The following is a 23,441-nucleotide window of genomic DNA, read 5'->3' on the forward strand; positions in this document are numbered from 1 at the left end:
CTTCCATTGTACCCTGGACTTGACACTCGAATTGTGATTCTTTCCCGTATGACCAGGCATTTGTAACAAGGATATATCCGGCTTGTTGCCCGTTCGAACTGCGTTCCGCCGCATCTTTTTGCAAAGTACAACATCAAATCGAACTGTATCACGCCGACGAACACTTCGAGATTATCATCTTGTGATATACTATTCGCAAAGAAATCTTTTTATCACATTATCGCTTAATGTCTTGCACAATGGACCCATCTACCTGTGGCTGTGTCGATTTTGAAAGCCAAGCACTTTCAGATATGGAGCCAACCATTTTCACTGCATCTGAAATGGGCCAGGAAGGTCAGGTCACCGTCTCAAGCTATTCCAGCCATCTGGTACACGACTTCAATGAAGATCTTACCAAGCCGTGTAACATGTTTTGCATGGCATGGGCGATCCTCCTGGAACGTTTCACTGGACTCGACAGTGTGTGCTTCGGGTTCCGGAGTGAGCACATGCTTACCACAGAATCAAAATGCACAGACGGTGTTACATCTGCAATGCAGGTGCATGTCACTGCCGATCACAGTCTTGATGATATTCTTGCTGGAAACGGTTTCACCTCTGCGATGGTACCAGAGACCAAGGCCAAAACACTTTTCAACACCACACTTTCCATCTGTAACTTGGGCAGCCAGCCTACATGTGAAAATGGAGCCTACAATATCTACTCATGGTGCAAGTTACACATGTCGGTGGACCCTGTCACTATGAAAACTTTGTTGTCATGGGATCCTACTTTCATGACAAAAGAACAGGCAGAGTCCATTAGCAACACCTACAACAAGATATTTAAGGAAATTGCTACACAAAAGAAAACCGTCATCTCCACTCTCAACTGCTGCAGTGAACAAGACGAGTTGAAGATTTTGACTTGGAACGGCTCTCCGTTGAGCAATGTACAGAAATGTATTCACCAAGCTATATCAGAGCAGGGAGCGCTAAGACCAGACGCAGAGGCAGTCTGTGCTTGGGATGGGAGTTTCTCCTATTCCCAGCTACTGACTCTGTCAGATCGTCTCGCTTTTCACTTGCAAGAGTTAGGTGTCGGCGGCGAGATCTTCGTACCTATTTGCTTCGACAAATCCAAATGGACCGTTGTTGCCATGTTGGCTATTCTCAAAGCTGGTGGCATATTCGTACCACTTGATCCAACCCAGCCGTTGATGCGCTTGCAAAGTCTGACACGCAAGGTAGATGCGGAGACTATTTTATGTTCACCCCAGCACCAAGAAATTTTGGAGAGCATTGCATCTAACGTAATTTCTGTCGATGCTCAGTTATTCGAGAGACTCGTAGAACAGGCAGGAGAAGTCGACTGTGGTCTATGGAGCTCCGGGGCCTACATGATCTTCACCTCTGGAACCACCGGGGAACCCAAGGGTGCCTTGATACAGCATGGGGCTTTGCTGTCAAGCGCTCTTGCCCACGGGCCTGCAATGATGATGGACAACAACACACGATCACTTCACTTTGCCGCATCGACCTTCGATGTGAGTATCACTGAGATCTTGACTTGCTTGATCCTGGGTGGTTGTGTCTGTATACCTAGCGAGGAGGCCCGGCTAAATGCGATTGAGGAAGCCATTACGCAGCTTCGAGTCAACTGGGCACTATTGACACCGACGTTTGTCAATTTCATCAGCCCTGCCAAGGTCCCATCATTGAAGACTCTTGTCACTGGCGGAGAAGCCATGACAGTAGCTGTCATTCGATCATGGTCTCATATCAATCTGATCAACTGTTATGGCCCTGCAGAAACATCTGTTGTCTCACATGTTCATCGAGGCATGAGAGAAGGCAAGAACCCATTGAACATTGGTTATCAGGTTGGTATCAACTGTTGGGTCGTTGATCGGTACAATCACAATCGCCTTATGCCAGTCGGAGCTGTCGGAGAGCTCGTTATTGAAGGTCACACACTTGCTCGGGAATACTACAAAGAACCCGAGAAGACAAGTGAGGCATTCATAGTTGATCCTGCATGGACCCTCAGTCAGCCGAACCGCGGCAGCCTGAGAAGAATGTACAAGACAGGCGACCTTGTCAGATACAATTCCGACGGCTCCTTTCACATCGCTGGACGGAAGGATGCACAGATCAAGTTCCATGGACAGCGAATTGAGCTTGGTGAGATCGAGTACCACCTCAATGTCGGTATCGGTATCAAGCATGGCATGGTTGTTCTTCCCAAGGCGGGATTCTGCGAAGGGAGACTACTCGCTATTGTTCAGCTAAGTGATGCATTGGGCAACGATCTAGTACCAAATGGTCAGCCTTACAAGTTGATTGATGGTTCCCTAGAACAGGTCGCACTTGCCAAGGTTGAAGAGACTAAGCAACTCCTCGCCAAAAGGCTGCCTTCATACATGATTCCTTCCACGTGGCTTGCAGTTGAGTTCATTCCTCGTCTACAATCAGGAAAGCTCGACCGCAGGCAGACAGGGAAGTGGGTGGAGGACATGACCGAGGCCATCTACCGCAAACTCAACCCTGTTGCCATCGACGGCGTCTCGAAGAGTTTGACGTTCTCGAATGAGACGGAATCACAGTTACACAATATTTGGACTCATGTTCTCAATCTCAAGACAGAACAACTTGGCCTCAGCCAGTCCTTCCTGAGTGTAGGTGGCGACTCCATCTCAGCCATGCAGGTTATGAGTGAGTGCAAGAAACGCGGCTTAGGATTGACTGTCTCTCAAATCATCAGTTCCAAGTCCATCAGCGCCCTTGCTAGACATGTGAAGGATATTGAGAAGCCACAACTACTCCAAGAGACTATCGAAACACCGTTTGAGCTCTCACCTATCCAAAAGCTCTATTTCTCAAGACCCAACCATGACCAGGGCCACTATAATCAGAGCTTCCTTCTTCGCATGAGCCGGCATATTGACGAACCCGCTATGCGCAGAGCTATTGAGGCTACCGTACAGAGACACTCAATGCTTCGAGCTAGATTCAGCCAAGATTCTTGTGGCACGTGGCAGCAGAGAGTCACAGATGCCGTTGAGAGCTCCTTTCGTCTGCGATCCGTTCAATTGACCTCAAAGGAAGGGCTCTATCATACACTCGTCGACAGCCAAACATGTCTTGACCATTCCAATGGCCCACTCCTCGCCGCTGACCTTATCGATGAAGAGGGCCAAGATCAACGTCTGTTCGTTGTCGCTCATCATCTGGTCATAGACCTTGTCTCTTGGAGGATCATCCTTCAAGAGTTGGAGGAGCTATTATTGCTACCTGAACTGAGTCCTGATATGGATACCCCCTTGCCTTTCCAGGCTTGGTGCAAGATGCAACAGTATCATGCTAGTGCTCAGGCACCAGAGCGAGCACTTCCGATCCATGGAATCCCTGATGGGGACTCTGCCTACTGGGGAATGGAGGGTACACCCAACATTTATGGTCAGATGGTCTATGAAGGATTCGAAGTTGGACCTGCACAGACATCTCTATTACTATCCAAGTGTCATGATGCTTTGCGCACTGAGATCCCAGACGTTCTCATGGCAGCCATGGTCTACTCATTTGGACAGACATTCACTGATCGTCGAATTCCGGCAATCTTTGCTGAAGGGCATGGCCGAGAGCCTTGGGACCCTTCCATTGACTTGTCCAACGTGGTTGGATGGTTCACAACTATTTACCCAGTTTTTGCTGGCTCTAATGTATCTTCCACTCTTATTGATACCATCAAAATGGTCAAGGATGGTCGACGTAAAATGCCTGATAGTGGAAGGCCTTACTTTGCTAGTCGCTGGCTGACACAGGATGGTGAGAGAGCTTTCTCTCGTCACTGGCCACTGGAGATCACGTTCAATTACCTTGGCCAGTATCAGCAACTGGAGCGTGAGGGTGCTCTGTTTACACCCATCGGGGATATCGCAGGAGAAGTCAGAAGTGCTACCGATGGCGCTGACGTTGGCTCTTCAACGGCTTGTATTTCTCTCTTTGAGGTTTCTGCTGTCATCACGAGGGGAACTCTGAGGTTCTCATTTTTGTTCAACCGCAATATGAAGCACCAATCCAAGATTCGGGAGTGGATTGCTTCGTGCGAACAAAACATTGGCATTTTAGTTGAGTCCCTAGCTATCATGCCACCGGAGCCAACATTGAGCGACTTTCCACTTGTGTCCCTGACTTACGACCGCCTTCGCCTGTTGACGAAAGAAAAGCTTCCTGAAGTTGGTATCGAAGACCTTAACAGGGTTGAGGACATTTACCCTTGCTCACCAATGCAATCAGGACTCTTGGTTAGCACGACAAAGGACAGCGCCGCCTATGCTGCTTACACACTCCATCACGTCAAGAGCAGGAGTGGCGGATCGGTAGATGTAACGAAGCTTGCCAATGCCTGGAAGCGTATGGTAGACTATCATCCTATGTTGAGGACCGTCTTCGTGGAGAGTGTGACTCTTGACGATTCTTTATTTGACCAGGTGGTTCTGAGAGAAGTTCAAGTCCCTCTCGTTATGTCCGAGTTTGAGACAGACGATGATGCGATCAGTGCTCTGGACATGCCACGACACCACAAGGATTATTCTCAATTACTACATGTGTTTGAGATTTGCAAGTCCAAGACGGGCAAAGTCTTTTGCAAGTTAGACATTAGTCATGTCATCGTGGATGGGACTTCTCTATCTATTCTCTTTCGCGACCTGTCACTGGCTTACTCTGGCATACTTGGGTCTGACAAAGGTCCTCCCTACAGTGAATACATCAGAAGCTTCCAATACCAGGATCTCCAGCATGGAATAGAGTACTGGAAGTCATATCTGATGGATATAGAACCTTGTCATTTCCCGGTTCTTGATGATGGCGAAGTTGTCGAGTCAAGGGAGATGAGTTACTTCAGAGTTCAGTTCGACGAGTTAGCTCAGCTACAGAGCTTGTGTGACGACCGGGGAGTTACCATCGTGAACGCCATCTATGCTGCTTGGGCGTTGGTACTGCGTCTGTACACTGCGTCAGAGGAAGTTTGTTTCGGCTATCTTACATCCGCCCGCGACGCGCCAATTCAGGGCATCGAGGATGTTGTTGGGCCTGTCATCAACATGGTTACATGCCGCTGCAACATCTCCAATTCGGCAACTCTAGGTGATGTGATGGCGGTTGTGCAGAAGGACTTCCTAAGCAGTCTGGAGTATCGCCATGTTCCACTTGCACAAGTTCAACACGCCCTGAAACTATCAGATACTGCTCTTTTCAACACAGCGTTATCATACAGGAAGCTTCCACCCGTACCACAGAACCCCCCAGATGTTGTGTTTGAGGAAGTTCGCCCGACTTATGATCCTGATGAGTACGATGTGTCTGTCAACATCGAGGCTGGTGAGAATAACATGGCTATTGACTTGATGTACTGGTCGGATACAATGTCAAACGGACAAGCTAGAAATGTCGCGAGTGCCTTTACCACTGCGCTCAGTAATATCCTCCACTATAGCGACCAACCGATAACCCAGCTTAACCATCTTGGTCCTCAACACCATCAGCAAATCTCTCAGTGGAATCATGTTATGCCCGAGGCTTCCGAAAGCTGCGTGCATGAACTGTTCAAAGAGCAGATGATTCTTCGCCCTGAGGCTCCTGCAATTGCTTCGTGGGATGCCGACTTTACCTATGCAGAGCTTGATGCTGCCTCTACCAAGCTCGCTCATCATATCGCTGACCTGGGTGTTGACTCAGAGAAATGTGTACTGGTCTGTTTTGACAAATCGGCTTTTACAGTTGTCGCTATGTTGGCCGTTCTGAAGGCAGGCGGTGTATGTGTTCCTCTAGATCCAGCCCACCCAGACGCCGCGATCAGACTCCGTGCTGAGGATACAAGTGCTTCCATTGCCATTGTGTCCTCTTCAATGGCGTCTCGACTCAGCGGTATAGTCGAAAAGACCGTCGTCGTGGACTCACACCTTCTCCAAACCATCTCAACGACAGCAGATCTTCCCCAGACCTACCCCCACAACGCATGCTTTGTCATTTACACATCTGGAAGTACTGGCCGACCTAAAGGCGTTGTTTTGGAGCACAGAGGAATTGCTACTAATGCAAAGTACTCTGGACCGAAGCTTGGCTACAGCAAGGAATCGAGGGTGCTTCAATTCGCCTCTTATACCTTTGACAACAGTCTTTCTGAGATATTTACTACACTTGCTCTTGGAGGTTGCGTATGCGTGCCTTCTGAACACGAGAGGTTCTATGACCTGGCTGGTGCCATCAACCGCTACAAGGTGACACTGGCTGACATCACTCCCACGGTTGCCTGCTTGATCAACCCGTTGGACGTTCCAACTTTAAAGACTTTGGCTCTGGGCGGCGAGGCTGTGACCCAGAAGTGTGTTGAGATCTGGCGCGACTTCGTGTCTCTACAGTGTTGTTATGGGCCATCCGAGTGCTCTGTCAACTCTACCTACTCTGGTGAAATTGCTCAACCGGGTAAGGCTACCAATATTGGTCGTGCTGTCGGTAGTGTCACTTGGGTAGTCGACACTACTGATCACAATAGTCTGGTACCGATTGGCTGCATCGGGGAGCTCCTCGTTGATGGTCCCATTGTCTCTCGTGGTTACCTCAATCTGCCCGAGAAGATGGCACAGTCTTTTGTGGCACCATCTTCCACCGTTGAAAACATCTGTCGCGATGGCAACATGAGTCGCAAGCTTTACAAGACTGGTGATCTAGTGCGCTATGACTCTGATGGCACTCTTACATATCTTGGGCGCAAGGATACTCAGGTGAAACTTCATGGTCAGCGTATCGAGCTGGAAGAGATTGAGCATCACTTAGAGAAAAGCCTCCCCCAGTATTGGACGTCTGCCGTCGAGCTCATCCAATTCGAAGGCAAAAAATCTCTTGCCAGTTTTATATGCGCTGAATCAGGTGGCATTCTCTATGACGGGACAGAAGAAAGTAGTTTAATGGCCATGAACGATGCTTTCAGATCACTGGCCAAAGAACTGGAAATTTGTCTCTCAAACAATATTCCTGCCTACATGATCCCTTCTGTCTGGTTTCCAGTTTCGCAGATGCCCTTGACCTCATCAGGAAAGTTGGACCGCCGACGCCTTCGATCCCTAGTCCAATCAGTGCCTGTAGCACACATTACCTCCTACAAGTTGGCATTGAAGAGCGGAAGAGCCCCGTCGAGTAACATGGAAAAGCAATTGGCTGGTATGTGGGCACATGTGCTAAACGTGGATGTGAACACCATTGGGGTCGAGGATCACTTCTTCAGGCTTGGGGGAGACTCTATCGCCGCGATGCAACTAGTAACGCTTGCAAGAAAGTCAAACATCAATCTCACTGTCACTGGTGTCTTCCAGAAAGTGTCTCTGCAAGACATGGCTCAATCGGCGCTCCCATTATCCAGAGTTGCAGTCACTGCCGTCGAGCCGTTTTCCCTATTATCAAACGCGGTCCCAATGGATACATTGAAAGAGGAGATCGGAGCCGCGGCTCGAGTCCATGTTGGGGATGTGCAAGACATGTACCCTTGCAGTCCCATACAAGAGGGTCTCATGGCTCTGTCAGCCAAGGACTCTGGAGCATACGTCGCCCAGTTTGTCTTCCAAATGGCGAATGGTACAGATATCGACAGTTTCAAGATGGCGTGGCGGCTCGTGATAGAAGCTGAGGGGAGTCTACGGACCAGACTCGTGCAGACGACCGACGGCGGTATCTTGAATGTGGTCTTGAAAGAGGATGTTCCTCAATGGACCACCTTTGGCAACCTCTCGGAAGTCCAAGCTGTTCGATCCCAGCTTCCGTTGTATAACGGTGGAAAGCTGACTGACTACGCAATCGTCGAAGATGGTTCTGAAGTCTTATTTGTATGGACTATTCATCATGCGCTCTACGACGGCTGGTGTCTGCCTCTTATCTTGGATAAGGTCAAGCAATGCTATGAGAACATCCAACTACCCGCACCAGAACCCATAGTCAGCGGCCCCAATTACTCCAGGTTCATTCGGTATCTTACCGAGATCGACTTTAGCCAAGATGTCAAGTTCTGGGAGTCTTATCTCGCTGATATCGCTACGCAACACTTTCCCCGCCTTCCCAACCCCGACCACAAGCCAAATGCGAGTGGCCTCATTATTCACAAGGCTAGTTTCGGTCATGAAGGTGATGGTATGAAGTCTTCTGGATTGGGATTGACCACAGCCACAATGATCCGGTCGGCTTGGGCATTGGCAGTGTCGACCTATGCGGCATCAGACGATGTCATCTTTTGGGAAACCATGACAGGTCGCGATGCGCCTGTCGACGGCATTGAGGAGATGATCGGCGCCACGCTGACTACTGTTCCAACACGGATAGTACTGGATCGCTCACAAAAGGTCTCTGACCTTCTCAGCTCCGTCCAGGCCCAATCTGCAGTGGTCAGAATGCACCAATTCACTGGCATTCATCGCATCAAACGTATCAACAATGATACTGCCTTTGCTTGTGGCGCACAGAACCTTTTAGCAATCAACTACGGGCCACGGAAGTCAACAGACACATTTTGGTGTGACCAGACGAACGAGATGGCTGGGACCAACTTTTACTCTTACCCGCTTATGCTGTCTTGTCACGTCACTGATGGCGAGCTTGAGACTGTTGTTCACTTTGATCCCGAAGTTATTTGCGAGTCACAAATGTATCGCATCATGGATCAGTTCGCGCTGATGTTGACGACGGTAACGTCCAGAGAGCTGATGGATGAGAAACTCAATGACCTGGAACTCATCAGCACCCGGGATTACCAGTCGCTTTCCGAGATGACCGGTCAAATGATACCTTCATGCGAAATGCTTGTACACGATGTTATCAGAGCGACGGGAATACGCCAATCGCAAGACAAGGTGGCAGTCTGCGCGTCGGATCAGAACCTCACCTACTCGGATCTGGATTCTCAATCCACACATCTCTCATCTGTCTTGATTGAAGCTGGCATTCGCCCCAACACATTCGTTCCTTTCTGCATGGAGAAGTCGTCTATGGTCGTTGTATCAATTCTCGCCATCTTGAAGTCTGGTGCTGCATTCGTACCCTTGGACTATGCTCATCCTGATGCCCGTATCAGCGGTATCCTTACCGATGTCGCGGCTACTATTGTCCTAGCATCCCCCCAGTATGCCGAACGCTTGACCGGGCTAGGTCAGAAGGTCATCTCTGTCTCCAACACCATGATGAAAGACTCGGTCCCACCAGTTGGACATGACTTGTCCGTGTCTCCCAAGTCTCCAGCCTATTGTATTTTTACATCTGGTACGACTGGACGACCCAAGGGGACAATCATCAGCCACTCTGCCTTTTGTACTGGAGCTATGGCGCATGGAAAGGCTATGGGGATGGCGGAATCATCTCGAGTGTTACAATTCGCTGCGCATACCTTCGATGCCAGCATCATGGAAACTCTTAGCACTCTGATTCACGGCGGAACTGTTTGTGTGCCTTCTGAGGAGGAACGCAGTAACGATATCGTGGGAGTAATTCGACGCATGCACGTCAATTGGGCTCTATTGACTCCCTCCGTAGCTCAGCTGATTGAGCCATCCACTGTCCCCGAGCTCAAGACGCTGGTGCTTGGAGGCGAGGCCATGTCTCGTGTCCATGTGTCAACTTGGGCACCACCAGTCCGATTGATGAACGCCTATGGACCCAGTGAGACTTCGGTTGTTGCAACAGTCAACTCAAGGGTCGGGGAAAACTCTAGCCCGTCCAATATTGGTCGCGCCGTGGGAGGTCTCTGTTGGGTCATCGACTCTACCAACCACGACAGACTTGTACCTGTTGGTGTCGTTGGAGAGCTTTTGGTGGAAGGTCCAATTCTATCTCAAGGGTATCTCAAGAACCCACAGAAGAATGCAGAGTCTTTTATCACCAACCCGCGATGGTGTAGCAAGTTTCCCATTGAGACTGCAAGCAACGAACGCAGATTCTACAGAACCGGCGATCTTGTCAAAATCACCGAAGATGGGTCTTTCGAGTTTCAAGGGAGAAAGGACAACCAAGTCAAGATTAACGGCCAACGACTTGAGTTGTCAGAGATTGAGCATCATCTGAGCGCAGACACAGTTATTCAATCCTGTCTGGCATTTATCCCAAAGAGTGGACCGCTCAAACACCGTCTAGTCGCAATACTGTCACTGCATTCCACATTCGTGTCAATAGCGGCTGATGAGATGCAAATGGTGATTGACTTTGCGCCTTCTGAATTGACAAGCGTACGTGACAATCTCACAGGACATTTGGCCGCTTACATGATCCCATCTACGTGGATCGTAGTCAGTCACATTCCTCTCTTACCATCTGGTAAGCTGGATCGGAGAAAGGCTATTGATTGGGTTGAGACAATGTCCCCTGAACAATACCAGATGGCTCTCTGTGCACAAGAAGAGACCCAAGCATCTGGTCTAGACCGAGAAGCTACAAACATTGAGACTAAGCTTAGGGCTGCCTGGGCTAAGGTCTTGGGCATCGAGATCGACAGCGTGCCATTTGCGCGATCTTTCATTCAATTGGGAGGAGACTCAATCTCGGCGATGCAACTGGTTGCGATCTGCAGGTCTTCCAATATGTCTCTTTCAGTCAGCCAAATTATGCAAAGCAAGTCCATCGTCGAGCTCGCATCGTTTGTTCAGGCTGTAGAGGATGTGAAACAGGAAGATGAAGAAGAGAACAAGTTGTTCCCTCTATCGCCTATTCAGAAGCTTTACTTTGAGCACATGTGCTCTGAGTCTACTCACTTCAACCAGAGCATGATTCTGGAGACGACGCGGAAAGTCACACCTCATGATTTGTCGAATGCCTTGGAAACCATCGTTAAAACCCATAGCATATTACGTGCTCGTTTCGTCAATATTGATGAGGTCTATTCTCAGCGTATAACTACTGACATTGACGGTTCGTTTGTTTTCGAATCGCATGTTGGTGTAGATCAATGCCGCGCTCATGAGTTGATTGAAAAGACTCAAACATCTTTGGACATCTTCAAGGGGCCATTACTCGCAGCGGTTGACATGGAGATGGAGGACACCGACAAGCAAATCGTCTTTTTAGCTGCCCACCACCTTGTTGTCGATGTCGTCTCCTGGAACATTCTTTTGCAAGATCTAGAAGGGCTGTTATCATCAACAGTGTCCAATTTGACAAAACCACTTTCGTTCCAGACATGGAACTTGTTACAACTCCAAGAAACTTGCAACGAAACACTGGATCGCATTTTCCACGATGTTCCAGTGCCTGCTCAAGATCTCACCTACTGGGAAATGCAAGATGTACCCAACCTCCATGGCGACACAATCACAGAGACAACAGAATTCGCGTCTGATGTGTCGCTTCAACTGCTGGGCCCTTGGAATGAAGCATTCAACACGGATGTTGTTGACGTCTTACTCGGCTCCTTACTATTGTCGTTTTATGAATCATTTCCGGACCGGCTTTCAATGCCTACAATATTCAACGAGGGCCACGGTAGAGAGCCAACAGACAACAAGATAGATCTGTCGCGCACAATAGGGTGGTTCACAACCCTTTGTCCTGTCTATTTACCCGAGTCCTTACCCGCAGAGCCAGATATTCTTGATGCCATTTGTTGGATCAGAGACTTTAGACGGCGAATGCCTGGCAAGGGGCGCCCTTATTTTGCCTATCAGATGCTGTCTGAGGCAAGCCACACCCATTATCCAGAATGGCCTGTGGAATTGGCCTTCAACTTTCTCGGTCAAAGGCAGAAGACTGAGTTGGAAGAGTCAGTATTCAGGTCACCTGGCGGCATATTTGAGTCAACAGCTTCGCAGACCGATATTGGGGTCGATGTGCCACGACTCGCACTTATTGAGATATCTGCTTCGTTTTGCAGAGATGTCTTGAGCTTCAGCTTCTCTTACAACAGACAAATGAAGCATCAGCATTGCATTCTAGAGTGGATCAAGAATTTCTCGGATTCTCTCCAGACTGCTGTCAAACGAATGTCTCAGGCCAAGCCTGAACCACAGGATCCTGACATCTCCCTCCTTCCCCTTGCATTCAGAGGTGCCTCTAAGGTCGACGCAAGACTTGCCGAAACGGGTATCTCGTTTTGGAACGATGTCGAAGCTGTCTATCCTTGCTCTCCAGTTCAAATGGGTATTCTTTTTGCCCAGATCAGGAACCCCAAGTTCTATTCGTATTCTGTCACATTTGGAATTGACTGTGTCGAGCCAAGTCATAATGTGGACGTGCATCGCCTTGAGGATGCGTGGCAGCGAGTTGTTCAGCGTCATTCAACGCTCCGGACTATTTTTGTTGACTCTCTGTTGGAGGAGGGCGGCATCTATCAAGTAGTTCTGCGCAATTATTGCACTGAAGTTTCCGTCTTCGAATGTGCCGACGACGAAAGACTTCAAATGATGGGTGACCGTCTTTCACCACAAATCATGAGTAGTAGGCCGCCTCACCATCTCAGCATCTTCAAGAGCACAGAAAGAAAGGTTACCTGTCTTTTGGAGATGAGTCACGCCTTATGTGATGGGACGTCTATGCCAATTCTGTTCCGCGACCTGGCAATGGCTTACGAAGGATCTCTCGACTTGACAATTGTTTCGACCTACAGAGATTACGTCTCTCATTTACAAGTCCAGAGTCCCCATGACATCGAATACTGGCGTGAGTACTTGAGCGATGTCGAACCATGCCACTTGTCGCCAGTGTCGAGATCTACACTCCCCAAGGTTTTGAGATATCTGGATCAGACCATCTCACATGCAGACGATCTACAGACATTCTGTACTGGTGCAGGCGTCACATTATCCAACGTTCTCCAGCTCACCTGGGCGTTGGTTCTGCAAGCCTATACAGGTCATGACGATGTCTGCTTCGGATATCTTGTTGCAGACAGAGATGTCCCTGTTCCAAATATCGATAAGGCGATTGGAGTTTTCATCAACATGTTGGTTCTTCGAGTGCGCCTTGATGCGTCTCTAACAGTTGGAGACGCCCTTAGCACGGTTAAACGAGACCTCAGCGCCGCGATGGCGCACAGGAACGTCTCACTCGCCGACATACAGCGCTTGATAGATTTACCCAACGAAGCACTTTTTAATACTGCATACTCCTTCCAACGAAGGTCCATCGACAAGTCCATGAAGACAGAATCTGTCTCATTTGACGTCAAGGACGCGCAGGATCCCAATGAGTACGACCTGACTGTCAACGTCGAAGTCTGGGAACAAACTGTAGAACTCCAACTGTGTTACTGGGCAGACAAGATATCTGATTCACAAGCCAGGAGCCTTGCCTCCACCTTTGACAAAATCTTGACTTCAATCATCACATGCGACTTATCACTTCCTACAGATCAGCTCGATGTTCTCAGCGATGAGTGCGCGCAACAATTGATGGCTTGGAACCACACTGAACCAGTGCTATTGAACCAATGCGTCCATCATGTATTTGAGCGGAATGTTCAGCGCCTTCCTCATGATACAGTGGCGATTGAAGCCTGGGATGCAAGCTTCACTTACAGTGAGGTTGACGTGGTATCTTCACGACTCGCCCATCATTTAGTATCGCTTGGAATCGTGCCAGAGATGTATGTGCCTCTCTGTTTCGAAAAGTCCGCATGGACGCCGATCGCTATGCTCGCAGTCCTCAAAGCTGGAGCTGCTTTTGTCCCAATTGATCCTAGTCACCCGCCTGAGCGCACAGAGTTCCTCGTCCGAAACACCAATGCTAAGCTCATCCTTTGCTCAACGTCCTTGGTGCAAAAGTTTGACATGAACATACCTGTCCTTCCCATCAATTTCGAGACTAGGTTTGCACTATCGTCTTGGCCAGGAACTCCACCATCTGTCACAGTTCAACCTCACAACGCGGCGTACATCATATTCACTTCGGGGACGACCGGTGTGCCCAAGGGCACCATTATTGAGCATGGGGCCTTTATAACTGGAGGAATTGCCCATGCGGCAGCTATCAAGATGACGTCCGACTCTCGCGTCCTCCAATTCGCCTCCCACACATTTGATGCCAGCATTATGGAGATTTTGACCACTTTTCTGGTAGGCGGATGCGTGTGCATTCCCTCAGAGGAGGAGCGTATGAATGACCTAACGGGTGTCATCTCAAAATATGATGTCAACTGGACCTTACTTACACCATCTGTGGCAAAGGTGCTTAAGCCAGGTAGCGTTCCAGGCCTCAAAACCCTTGTTACTGGCGGTGAAGCAATGACAACAGATCACATTACCAAGTGGTCAAGACATGCTGCGCTCATCAATGCCTATGGACCAAGTGAGGCTTCGGTCATAGCTGCATCTCACACCAAGGTTGATCAACATGGGGAAGTGCTGAACGAAGAACCTGCCAATGTTGGTCACGCTGTCGGCTGCCGAGTCTGGGTAGTCGATTCTCACAACCACAACCGCCTCATGCCTATTGGGAGCATCGGGGAACTCCTTATAGAAGGCCCCATTGTGGCACGGGGCTACCTGGACAACGAAGCCACGACAAGAGATGCTTTCATCGACTATCCGCCATGGCGTGTAAACATGAAGCTCTGCGGCGACCGTATGGACCGGATGTACAAGACTGGTGATTTGGTTACTTATAACTGGGACGGATCATTGAACTATTTCTCACGCAAGGACACACAGATCAAGCTCAACGGACAGCGCATTGAGCTTGGCGAGATCGAACACCATGTCAGGGCTAACTTGCCAACAAACGTTCAATCCGCTGTGGAATTGGTTAGTCCTCAGGGCAAGACATCGACTAAGATACTGGCCGCGTTCTTCACTATTGATGAGCATGTCAACGAGGATGCTGAGACCAAAGCGAACGACTCTCTACTTCCCATGTCGAGCACCTACATTGAGATTGGCCAATCACTCAAGACGTCAATCAAGGCTGCGCTCCCATCACACATGGTACCAGCTATGTATGTCCCAGTGACGAGGATGCCTTGGACCTCAGCTGGAAAACTGGACCGACAGAAACTGAAAGCCATCGCTCAGTCTATACTGCCTCAGGATATTGGACAATACAAGCTGGTTGGTGCCAGCAACAGCCGAGCTCCGACTACCGCGACACAGCGCAAGTTACAGAAGATATGGGCGAATATTCTGAACATCCCGGCCAGCACCATAAGTACTGATGACAGCTTCTTTAGACTTGGTGGCGATTCTATCAGCGCTATGAAGGTTGTCTCTGCCGCTAGGATGGAGGATATCTCCCTAACCGTCATGGATGTACTCAAGAGCTCCACATTGTCAGAGATGGCCACTTGTTGTAGTCATTCTAAGCACACTGACATTGGGGATATTGAGCCTTTCTCACTGCTCCATGATGTCGAATCTCCCGCTTTGCTTCTTGATGAGATTGCCGAGTGTTGCGCTATTCACACAAGCCAGATACAAGACCTGTACCCCTGTAGTGCCCTCCAAGAAGGCCTCGTGGCAGCCTCAATGCAGCAGCCCGGCGCCTACGTTGCCAAATACATCTTCAAGATACCACCAAATATCGGCGTGGAGAGTCTACAATTGGCATGGCAGAGGACTTCGGATCAAGTCGACATTTTGAGATCACGCATCGTGAGCTCCCGATCCCTCAAGAGTTACCAAGTTATACTGGAACCCCATGCGATTGAATGGGAACACTATACCAGCCTCGAAGCTGTCACTAGCCAGACTATGTCACTACCTGAACGAAACGGAGGACGGTTGGCCAGGTATGCGATCGTCGACCCTTCCGATTCTAGTCTTCGATACTTTGTATGGACAGTACACCACGCTCTTTACGATGCTTGGAGTATGCCATCTTTACTCAATCTTGTTTCCCAATTCTACCAAGGAGCAAGTACGGAACAGCCCATACCAGTTGTTCCCTACGCCAACTTCGCCAGATACTTGATTGGCACTGATCCAAAAGCTTCTGATGAGTTCTGGAGGGCACAATTCCAACATGCATCTACCATATCTCACTTTCCGACCGTAACTCCATCGGACATTGAGTCCTCTAATTCTTCACTTCAATACACAATGCCATGCAGAAAGAATGATATTGGTGCTGGTATTACTATCCCAACCATTATCCGTGGAGCTTGGGCGCTACTTCTGGGAGTTCATACCGGGTCTGATGATATCGCCTTCGGTGAGACATTGTCTGGTCGTGATATTGCTTTGGATAATATTGAAGATATCCTCGGCCCAACTCTTACGACTGTGCCTCGGAGAGTCCAGATTGACCGTGAAACCACAGTTGGACACTTCCTGAACACCATTCAGGAGACCTCAATCGAAGTCATTCCTTATCAACATACCGGTCTTCAACACATCAAACGTCTCGGGGGATCAATTGCGGTTGCCTGTGACTTCAGGAACCTGCTTGTCATCCAGTCCAGCGATGAAGTCACAGACCAACAGAACCTTCTACAGCCGCTTGATGAACAAGTCAACCAAAAGGACTTCTTCACTTATCCACTGGTTGTTGAGTGCTCAATTGAACTTGACAATTTGGTGCTGACCATTCACCACAATGAGACTGTCATGACAGGTTGGAGGGCAGAGCGTCTCGCTCACCAATTTGACGCGCTTGTCAAACAGCTCAGCCATCTATCCCAAGAACCTAATCGCAGGTTGGCGGAGCTTCAGTTCTACAACGAAGAGGATCTCCAGATGATCAAGAGCTGGAATGAGGGTACTCGAGATGTTGTGCGTGATAGTATCTCCAGCCTATTCTGGCAGTCTGTAGCCACGCGCCATGATGCTACCGCTATACGGGCTTGGGATGGTCATCTCACTTACGGTTCCTTAGCACAGCACGCTGGTCATCTCGCTAAGCGCCTTGTACAAGAGGGAGTCAGGACTGAGACCATGGTACCCTGCTGCATGGATAAGTCTCTCTGGACTACCGTGGCGATAGTTGCTGTAATTCTCGCTGGTGGTACCATTGTACCATTGGATCCAGCTCATCCTCGCGCTCGGCATGCAGAGATCGCTCGTGAATGCAATGCCAGCATCGCTCTATGTTCACCTGACTATCAAGAACGATTTATCAATGTTGCTAATACTGTTATCACGGTCAACGAAGAGCTCTTTCATAAAGAGCTATGCCAAGAGCATGTCATGTCGCAAGATCTACCAACTGTGTCATACAAGGATGCAGCCTTCGTCATATACACTTCCGGCAGTACTGGTAGGGCCAAAGGTGTTGTCATTGAGCATGGGACATTCTTGGCGAGCTCCAGAGCATACACAGAATGCATGAATCTCGTATCTACTTCGAACGTCTTCCACTTTGCATCATACGCTTTCGACATCGCTTTGGGAGAAACGTTCAGCACCCTCATTATGGGTGCTTGTCTCTGTGTTCCCAGTGAAGAGATGAGGGTCACCGATTTGCCGGGTGCCATGAATACTCTCGGGGCTACGTGGGCATTTTTAACCCCCTCGGTGGCCAACATGCAGGATCCATCATTGTTCGAGACACTCCAAACACTCGTCTGTGGAGGTGAAGCCATGTCATCAGAAACCGTTAGCAAGTGGTCGCACAAGGTCAAGTTGATCAATGGCTATGGACCTGCTGAGTGTACAGTGTTTGCTGTTGCCAATTCAAGTATTTCTGAAGAGCAAGATCTCTCCAGCATCGGCCGTGCCACGAACGGTTGTCACACTTGGATCGTTGACGCCAAAAACCACAATCAGCTTGTTCCTGTGGGCTGTGAAGGTGAACTACTAATTAGTGGTCCCATCCTATCTCGAGGATACCTCAATGACAAGACAAAGACATCACAACTATTCATTGAAGACCCGACATGGATGCATCACTTTGTCAACCAGAAGAACCAACAGCCAGTTCGCCTGTACAAGACGGGTGACTTGGTCAGGTATCGTCCAGATGGGACTTTGACCTTCATTGGACGAAAGGATAATCAGGTGAAGCTTCACGGTCAGCGCATGGAACTTGGCGAGATTGAGACTTGTCTTGAGTCTGACTCGCGGCTCCGCAATGCTTTGGTAGCGCTACCAAAGTCTGGAATCTTCAAAGGCAGATTGGTGGCTGTTCTCTCCTTCAAGAACCCCGAGTCTCACAACCCAGGACTTGTTTCCTCGCAATTCAGTCCAATTTCTGAGTCTGACATGGAGGCAGCCCGTGTAAAGATACCTGACTTGCAGCACGTTCTTTCCGAGACTCTACCACCTTACATGATGCCTTCATCATGGCTCGTGGTTGATGCTATTCCTTTGTTGCTATCAGGGAAGCTCGACAGGGCCAGTACTCAGACATGGCTCGCCGGAATGGATATAGAAATGCCTGAGTTTCTTCTGAGCCAACCCATCAGCCAGACTATTGTCGATTATGACACAACATTGGTTGGAAGACTTCTAAGACGCATCTGGGCTTCAGTTCTCCGCATGCCGGACGAGGCAACACTATCTAGTCGCCCCTTCATCTCTCTTGGCGGAGACTCCATCATGGCCATGCAAGTCATGTCGCGTTGTCGCGAACACTCTATTCAATTGACCATGCGAGATATCATGAGTGGTAAATCCATTGCTGACTTGGTTACCCTGATCGAGAAGGAAGGTCGCATGGGACAGAATAGCACCCTCGAATATGAAGATGACAACAGTGAACCATTTGCGTTGTCACCGATCCAACAACTATTCTTCAACAACAGTTCCAACAAGGACCGTGGAGACCGGTTAAATCAAAGCCAGCTCTTTTCGGTCAAAGAGTCCATTGATGCTTGTACTTTCGCCAATGCCATTCATTCATTAGTGCAGAGACACCCGATGCTTCGTGCGCGATTCAACAAGTCTGCAGATATTGGTCAGTGGTCTCAACACATTGCCCCAGATACCGAAGATTCCTACGGTTTTCATTTCCACGAGGTCAGTAATGCCTCCCAAATCGCCCGATGCATCGCAACCAGTCAAGAGAGTATCGATATCTCTGGCCCAGTATTTATTGTCGACCTGTTCAGAATGCCCGACGGCTTTCACCATGTCTCCATGATCGCTCATCATCTTGTTGTTGACGTCGTATCCTGGATCAACATTGTTCAAGACCTCGAGACATTCCTTTCATCTTCTCGTTCAATGTCACCAAAGCCTCTATCATTCCGAAGTTGGAACGCAGCACAGATTGAGCATGCCACATCAATGGAGAAGGAAAGCGGGAGTCTTCTACCATTCCCTCTACGACCTACGAATCTAGACTTCTGGGGTGTTTCAAACATCTCCAACAGCTATTCACAGGCCACTCAGCAATCATTTACTCTTTCAGACGCCGAAACTGTCTCTCTGCTACTGGAAGACGCTCATCGGAAACTGCGAACTGAACCTCTGGATCTTTTCATCTCGGCGCTGTTCATATCATTTGAACAGTGCTTCCCAGACCGTGAGCTTCCTACACTGTTCAATGAAAGCCATGGCCGTGAACCATGGGATGACTCGATTGATCTTTCTCAAACTGTCGGATGGTTCACCTCGCTTTGTCCTATTGATGTATCACATTACAACGTCGACCCTAACGACACCCTTGACTATGTGCGTAAAGTCAAAGACTTGAGACGTGCCATACCCAACAACGGCCGCCCTTACTTCGCTCAACGCTACCTAAACAATTCCACGAAGCTCTGCCCTGACAGTCATGGGACAATGGAGATCCTATTAAACTTCCTAGGCAGGTCGCAACAAACGGATGGAGAAGAATCTCTTCTAAGCCCGTTCAATCTCTCCATGAGCGAGGGAGAAATGGCATCTATGTCAGATGTTGGTCCCGAAACACGTCGCCTGGCTCTATTTGAGCTCTCCATTTCTGTTCTGAAAGACGGAATCCATTTTAACTTCATGTACAATAAGAACATGTTACATCAAGACCTTATCAGGCAGTGGGTAACCACCTGCAAGCAGGTTCTCAGCAACATGGCAACGGAACTCAGCGCCGCTCCAATTTGTCCCACTATCAGCGACTTTCCACTCATGTCGTTGGACTACACCAAACTTGACAGGCTGGTAACCAAGTCGCTATCTACTGCTCATGTTCGTTTCGAAGAGGTGCAAGACATATTCCCATGCTCGCCTATGCAGATGGGTATACTTCTCAGTCAACTTCTAGACCCCTCTCAATACTTGTTCCACACCATCCTTGAAGTGTCGGCCTCTAACGGCCCAGCTATCAATTCTGCCAAGCTTGCTCAGGCCTGCTCGGAAGTTATTGAGCGTCATACCGCACTTCGAACTGTCTTCATCGAGAGTGTTCGCAGTGGCGGCTCCTTTGATCAGGTCGTTATACGTCCTAGCAAGCCTCGAATCAACATCGTCAAATGTCGAGAGATTGACGTTATGGCAAAACTTAAAGCCAGGTCACTTGCAAAGACTAACAAGAGACATGGGGCGCCCATTCTTCCCTATCAGATCACGATATGCGAAACGACGCACGGCAAAGTTTTCGTCAAGCTTGAGATGAACCATGCTGTAACGGACGGTGCGTCCACAGCAATCATCCTTCGCGACATTTCTAGCGCATACGCCGATAGTCTCCAGCCTACCAAGCCTTCATCATACAAGGACTATATCAGTTACATCTCGAAACAACCGGCTGACTCGAGTTTGATGTACTGGAAGAGCTATCTCTCCGGCGCCAGATACACCGAGTTTCCATCTATGAACTCCGACCATATGGCAAATCGGAGTCTAGGGTCCGTTGTCGTCGAGTTTGATAGATTCTCGGAACTTCACTCACTTGGATCGGCTACCGGTGTGACAATCTCAAACATGATCATGGTGGCGTGGGCACTCGTCCTTCGTAAATACACCGGTTCCCAAGATGTTTGCTTTGGGTATCTGGCTTCTGGTCGCGACGCTGATATCGATGGTGTTGATGAGATCGTCGGGCCGTTAATCAACATGCTTGTCTTCCGCTTCCAATTCACCCATGGAATGCTTCTCAAGAGACTCTTCCTCGACACACAAGAGGATTACGCCAACAGTCTCCCACATCAACATTTCTCTGTCGCTCGTGTTAGTCATGAGTTGGGACAATCGAAACGAGGTTTCTTCAACACGGCAGTGTCCATTCAAAATGCTGGTTCGTCGGGACATTCAGATCTTGGTGGTCTCAAGTTCGAGTCGGTCGATGCTTTTGATCCAAGTGAATACGCTGTTACGCTTAACGCAAATACCACTCGCGATGATGAAGGAATTGTGTTCCGATACTGGACCAACATTCTTTCCCATGTGCAAGCAAAAGACCTCGGTATCGTCATGTCCGAGGTACTGAACGATATCATCGATCACGGCGACGAAGCTTTGTCGCATCTGCGGGTGTCACAAACTTCTTTAATGCCTGTCAATACCTCTGGTGTATTGGATGGATGGACTTTCCAGCACAGCCATACGAGCCGACAGGTTGCTACACCCACCTCGACTATGAGTAGCTACTCTACAGGACCTAGCGCCACACTTTTCTCGCCATCTACATCTTGGGGTTCGTTGCCCCGAGACAAGGATCAACTCTATATGAAACTATCAACGCTATGGGAGCATCACCTGGATGTTGTAAAAACTGATATAACATTCGAGAGGAGCTTTTTCGAGTGTGGTGGTGACTCTATCATTGCCATGGCGATGGTGGGCGATGCTAGAGATCAAGATCTGCCGCTCTCTGTGGCTGACATCTTCAAGAACCCGACGTTTGGCTCTATGCTGAATTGTCTCAGAGACAAGTCCTACAGAGACGCAGACATGGTCTCTAGTGATGGGAACACATCCCTTTTAAGCTCAAAGAAGGAAGCCATCGTTATGGATCAACATGCTTATGAACCACTCTCTCTTCTCTTCCAACAAAATGCTGGACAATTCGTCCGAGACAATGTTTGTCCTGTCGTTGGAGTTTCCAGAGCTAGTATCATAGATGTTCTACCGACAACCGACTTCCAATCTCAAGCCATCGAGGGCAGCCTTCTTGAATCACGATGGATGCTGAATTATTTCTTCCTCGACGGTACAGGGTCGCTTGACATTGGCCTCCTACAAGAGAGTATCACCAATGTCATTGCCGCCTATGACATCTTGCGTACAGTCTTCGTGCCGTACCAGGCAACCTACTTGCAGGTCATCCTTCGCCACGTTCAGTCCGAGCTCATTCTCCATGATGTGGACGACATTGAGCAGTTCACCTTGGAACTCGAATCAGATCACCTTCGCCAAACTCCCAGGCCTGAGAAGTCTTCTCTTTGCTTTATTCTTGCCCGACACAAATTCTCGGAACGACACAGGATCTTTATCAGACTCTCCCACGCCCTGTACGACGGCGTTTGCTTTCCTGCTATTCTTAACGCTCTGAAGGCCTCTTATGAAGGGGAGGCTATTGTCACGACACCTTCGTATGCGACTTATCTCCATGGCTTGTTTGGCAAGGCCAATTCTGACCAATACACTTATTGGAGATCCCTCCTCAGCAATTCTGCTCCCACGAACCTCATTCCACGACAATGCGGCTCGATGCGCACAAGTCCCACGAACCTATTGAAACGGACTGTGGCCACACCCTCGCTCGCTGCTTTCAACATCACAACCGCTACCGTTATCAAGGCAGCCTGGTCTATGGTTCTGGCCAAGAATACGGGGACGACCGATGTTGTCTTTGGTCATCTCATCAGTGGGCGCCATTCACGCCATGTTCCTGGTATCGAAGCTATTGTTGGCCCTTGCCTAAATGTGGTTCCTGTACGTGTACAATACCAAGACTCTTGGACCGTGCTGGATCTTCTTCAACGCATCCAGCATCAGCAAGTAGACAACATACCGTACGAATCACTTGGCTTCAGAGAAATCATCAAAAGCTGCACAAACTGGGACGACAATGGAGCTAACGGCTTTTCTACCATTGTCCAGCATCAGAGCATGCCTCAAACTGGCAGTCTAGACATCGGACAAAACACGTACAAGGTTGGCGTAGTAGCTTCCCAGGAAGACACGGCCGACTTTAGCGTTGTCACCACGCCACAGGGCTCAAGCAGCACCGAGGTCTGTTTCTTGTATCGCCAGGATGGAGTTGAAAGGACGAAGTTGGCTGAGCAATTGTTCAATTGTCTTTGCGCGTTAATCACGGACTTTTCCACAAATGTTGAAACACCACTAGATGTTTAGGTTGGGTTTTGTGTTGGTAAATTGTTGTTTCATTTGTCTTTCAGTTTTTGGTCATTTTTCTGTAATTTGATTGTATTCTTCAACTTAACTCAATATCTATGGAGCTTGACAAGTTAGCATCACATCGAGGAGTAACACATGTTTTCACATCAAATTGAGCGTCAGTTAATTTTGCGTGATGGAGTGAATAAAATAGTTGAGAGGATCAGCATGTAGCGCATGTTCCAGGCTTGCTCAGCATGTCTATGGCCAGTGAGACTGCCTGTATTGGTGTCTACAGGC

At 48.9% G+C, this 23,441-nt stretch overlaps 1 protein-coding gene across 1 annotated transcript; it reads left to right on the forward strand.

Annotated features, from left to right (window-relative positions):
* Positions 1-239: 239 nt before the first annotated feature.
* FpNRPS4 (Non-ribosomal peptide synthetase FpNRPS4) lies at positions 240-23,159 on the forward strand (the record flags this gene model as incomplete). The annotated part of the gene is made up of 3 exons (XM_044847064.1): positions 240-10,131; positions 10,195-20,048; positions 20,097-23,159. 3 exons carry the CDS (start codon positions 240-242, stop codon positions 23,157-23,159), a joined length of 22,809 nt encoding a protein of 7,602 aa, XP_044712980.1.
* Between the last annotated feature and the right edge of the window lie 282 nt (positions 23,160-23,441).

The sequence above is a fragment of the Fusarium poae genome, chromosome 1 (assembly GCF_019609905.1).
Source record: "Fusarium poae strain DAOMC 252244 chromosome 1, whole genome shotgun sequence".
NCBI classification, from domain to species: Eukaryota; Fungi; Ascomycota; class Sordariomycetes; order Hypocreales; family Nectriaceae; genus Fusarium; species Fusarium poae.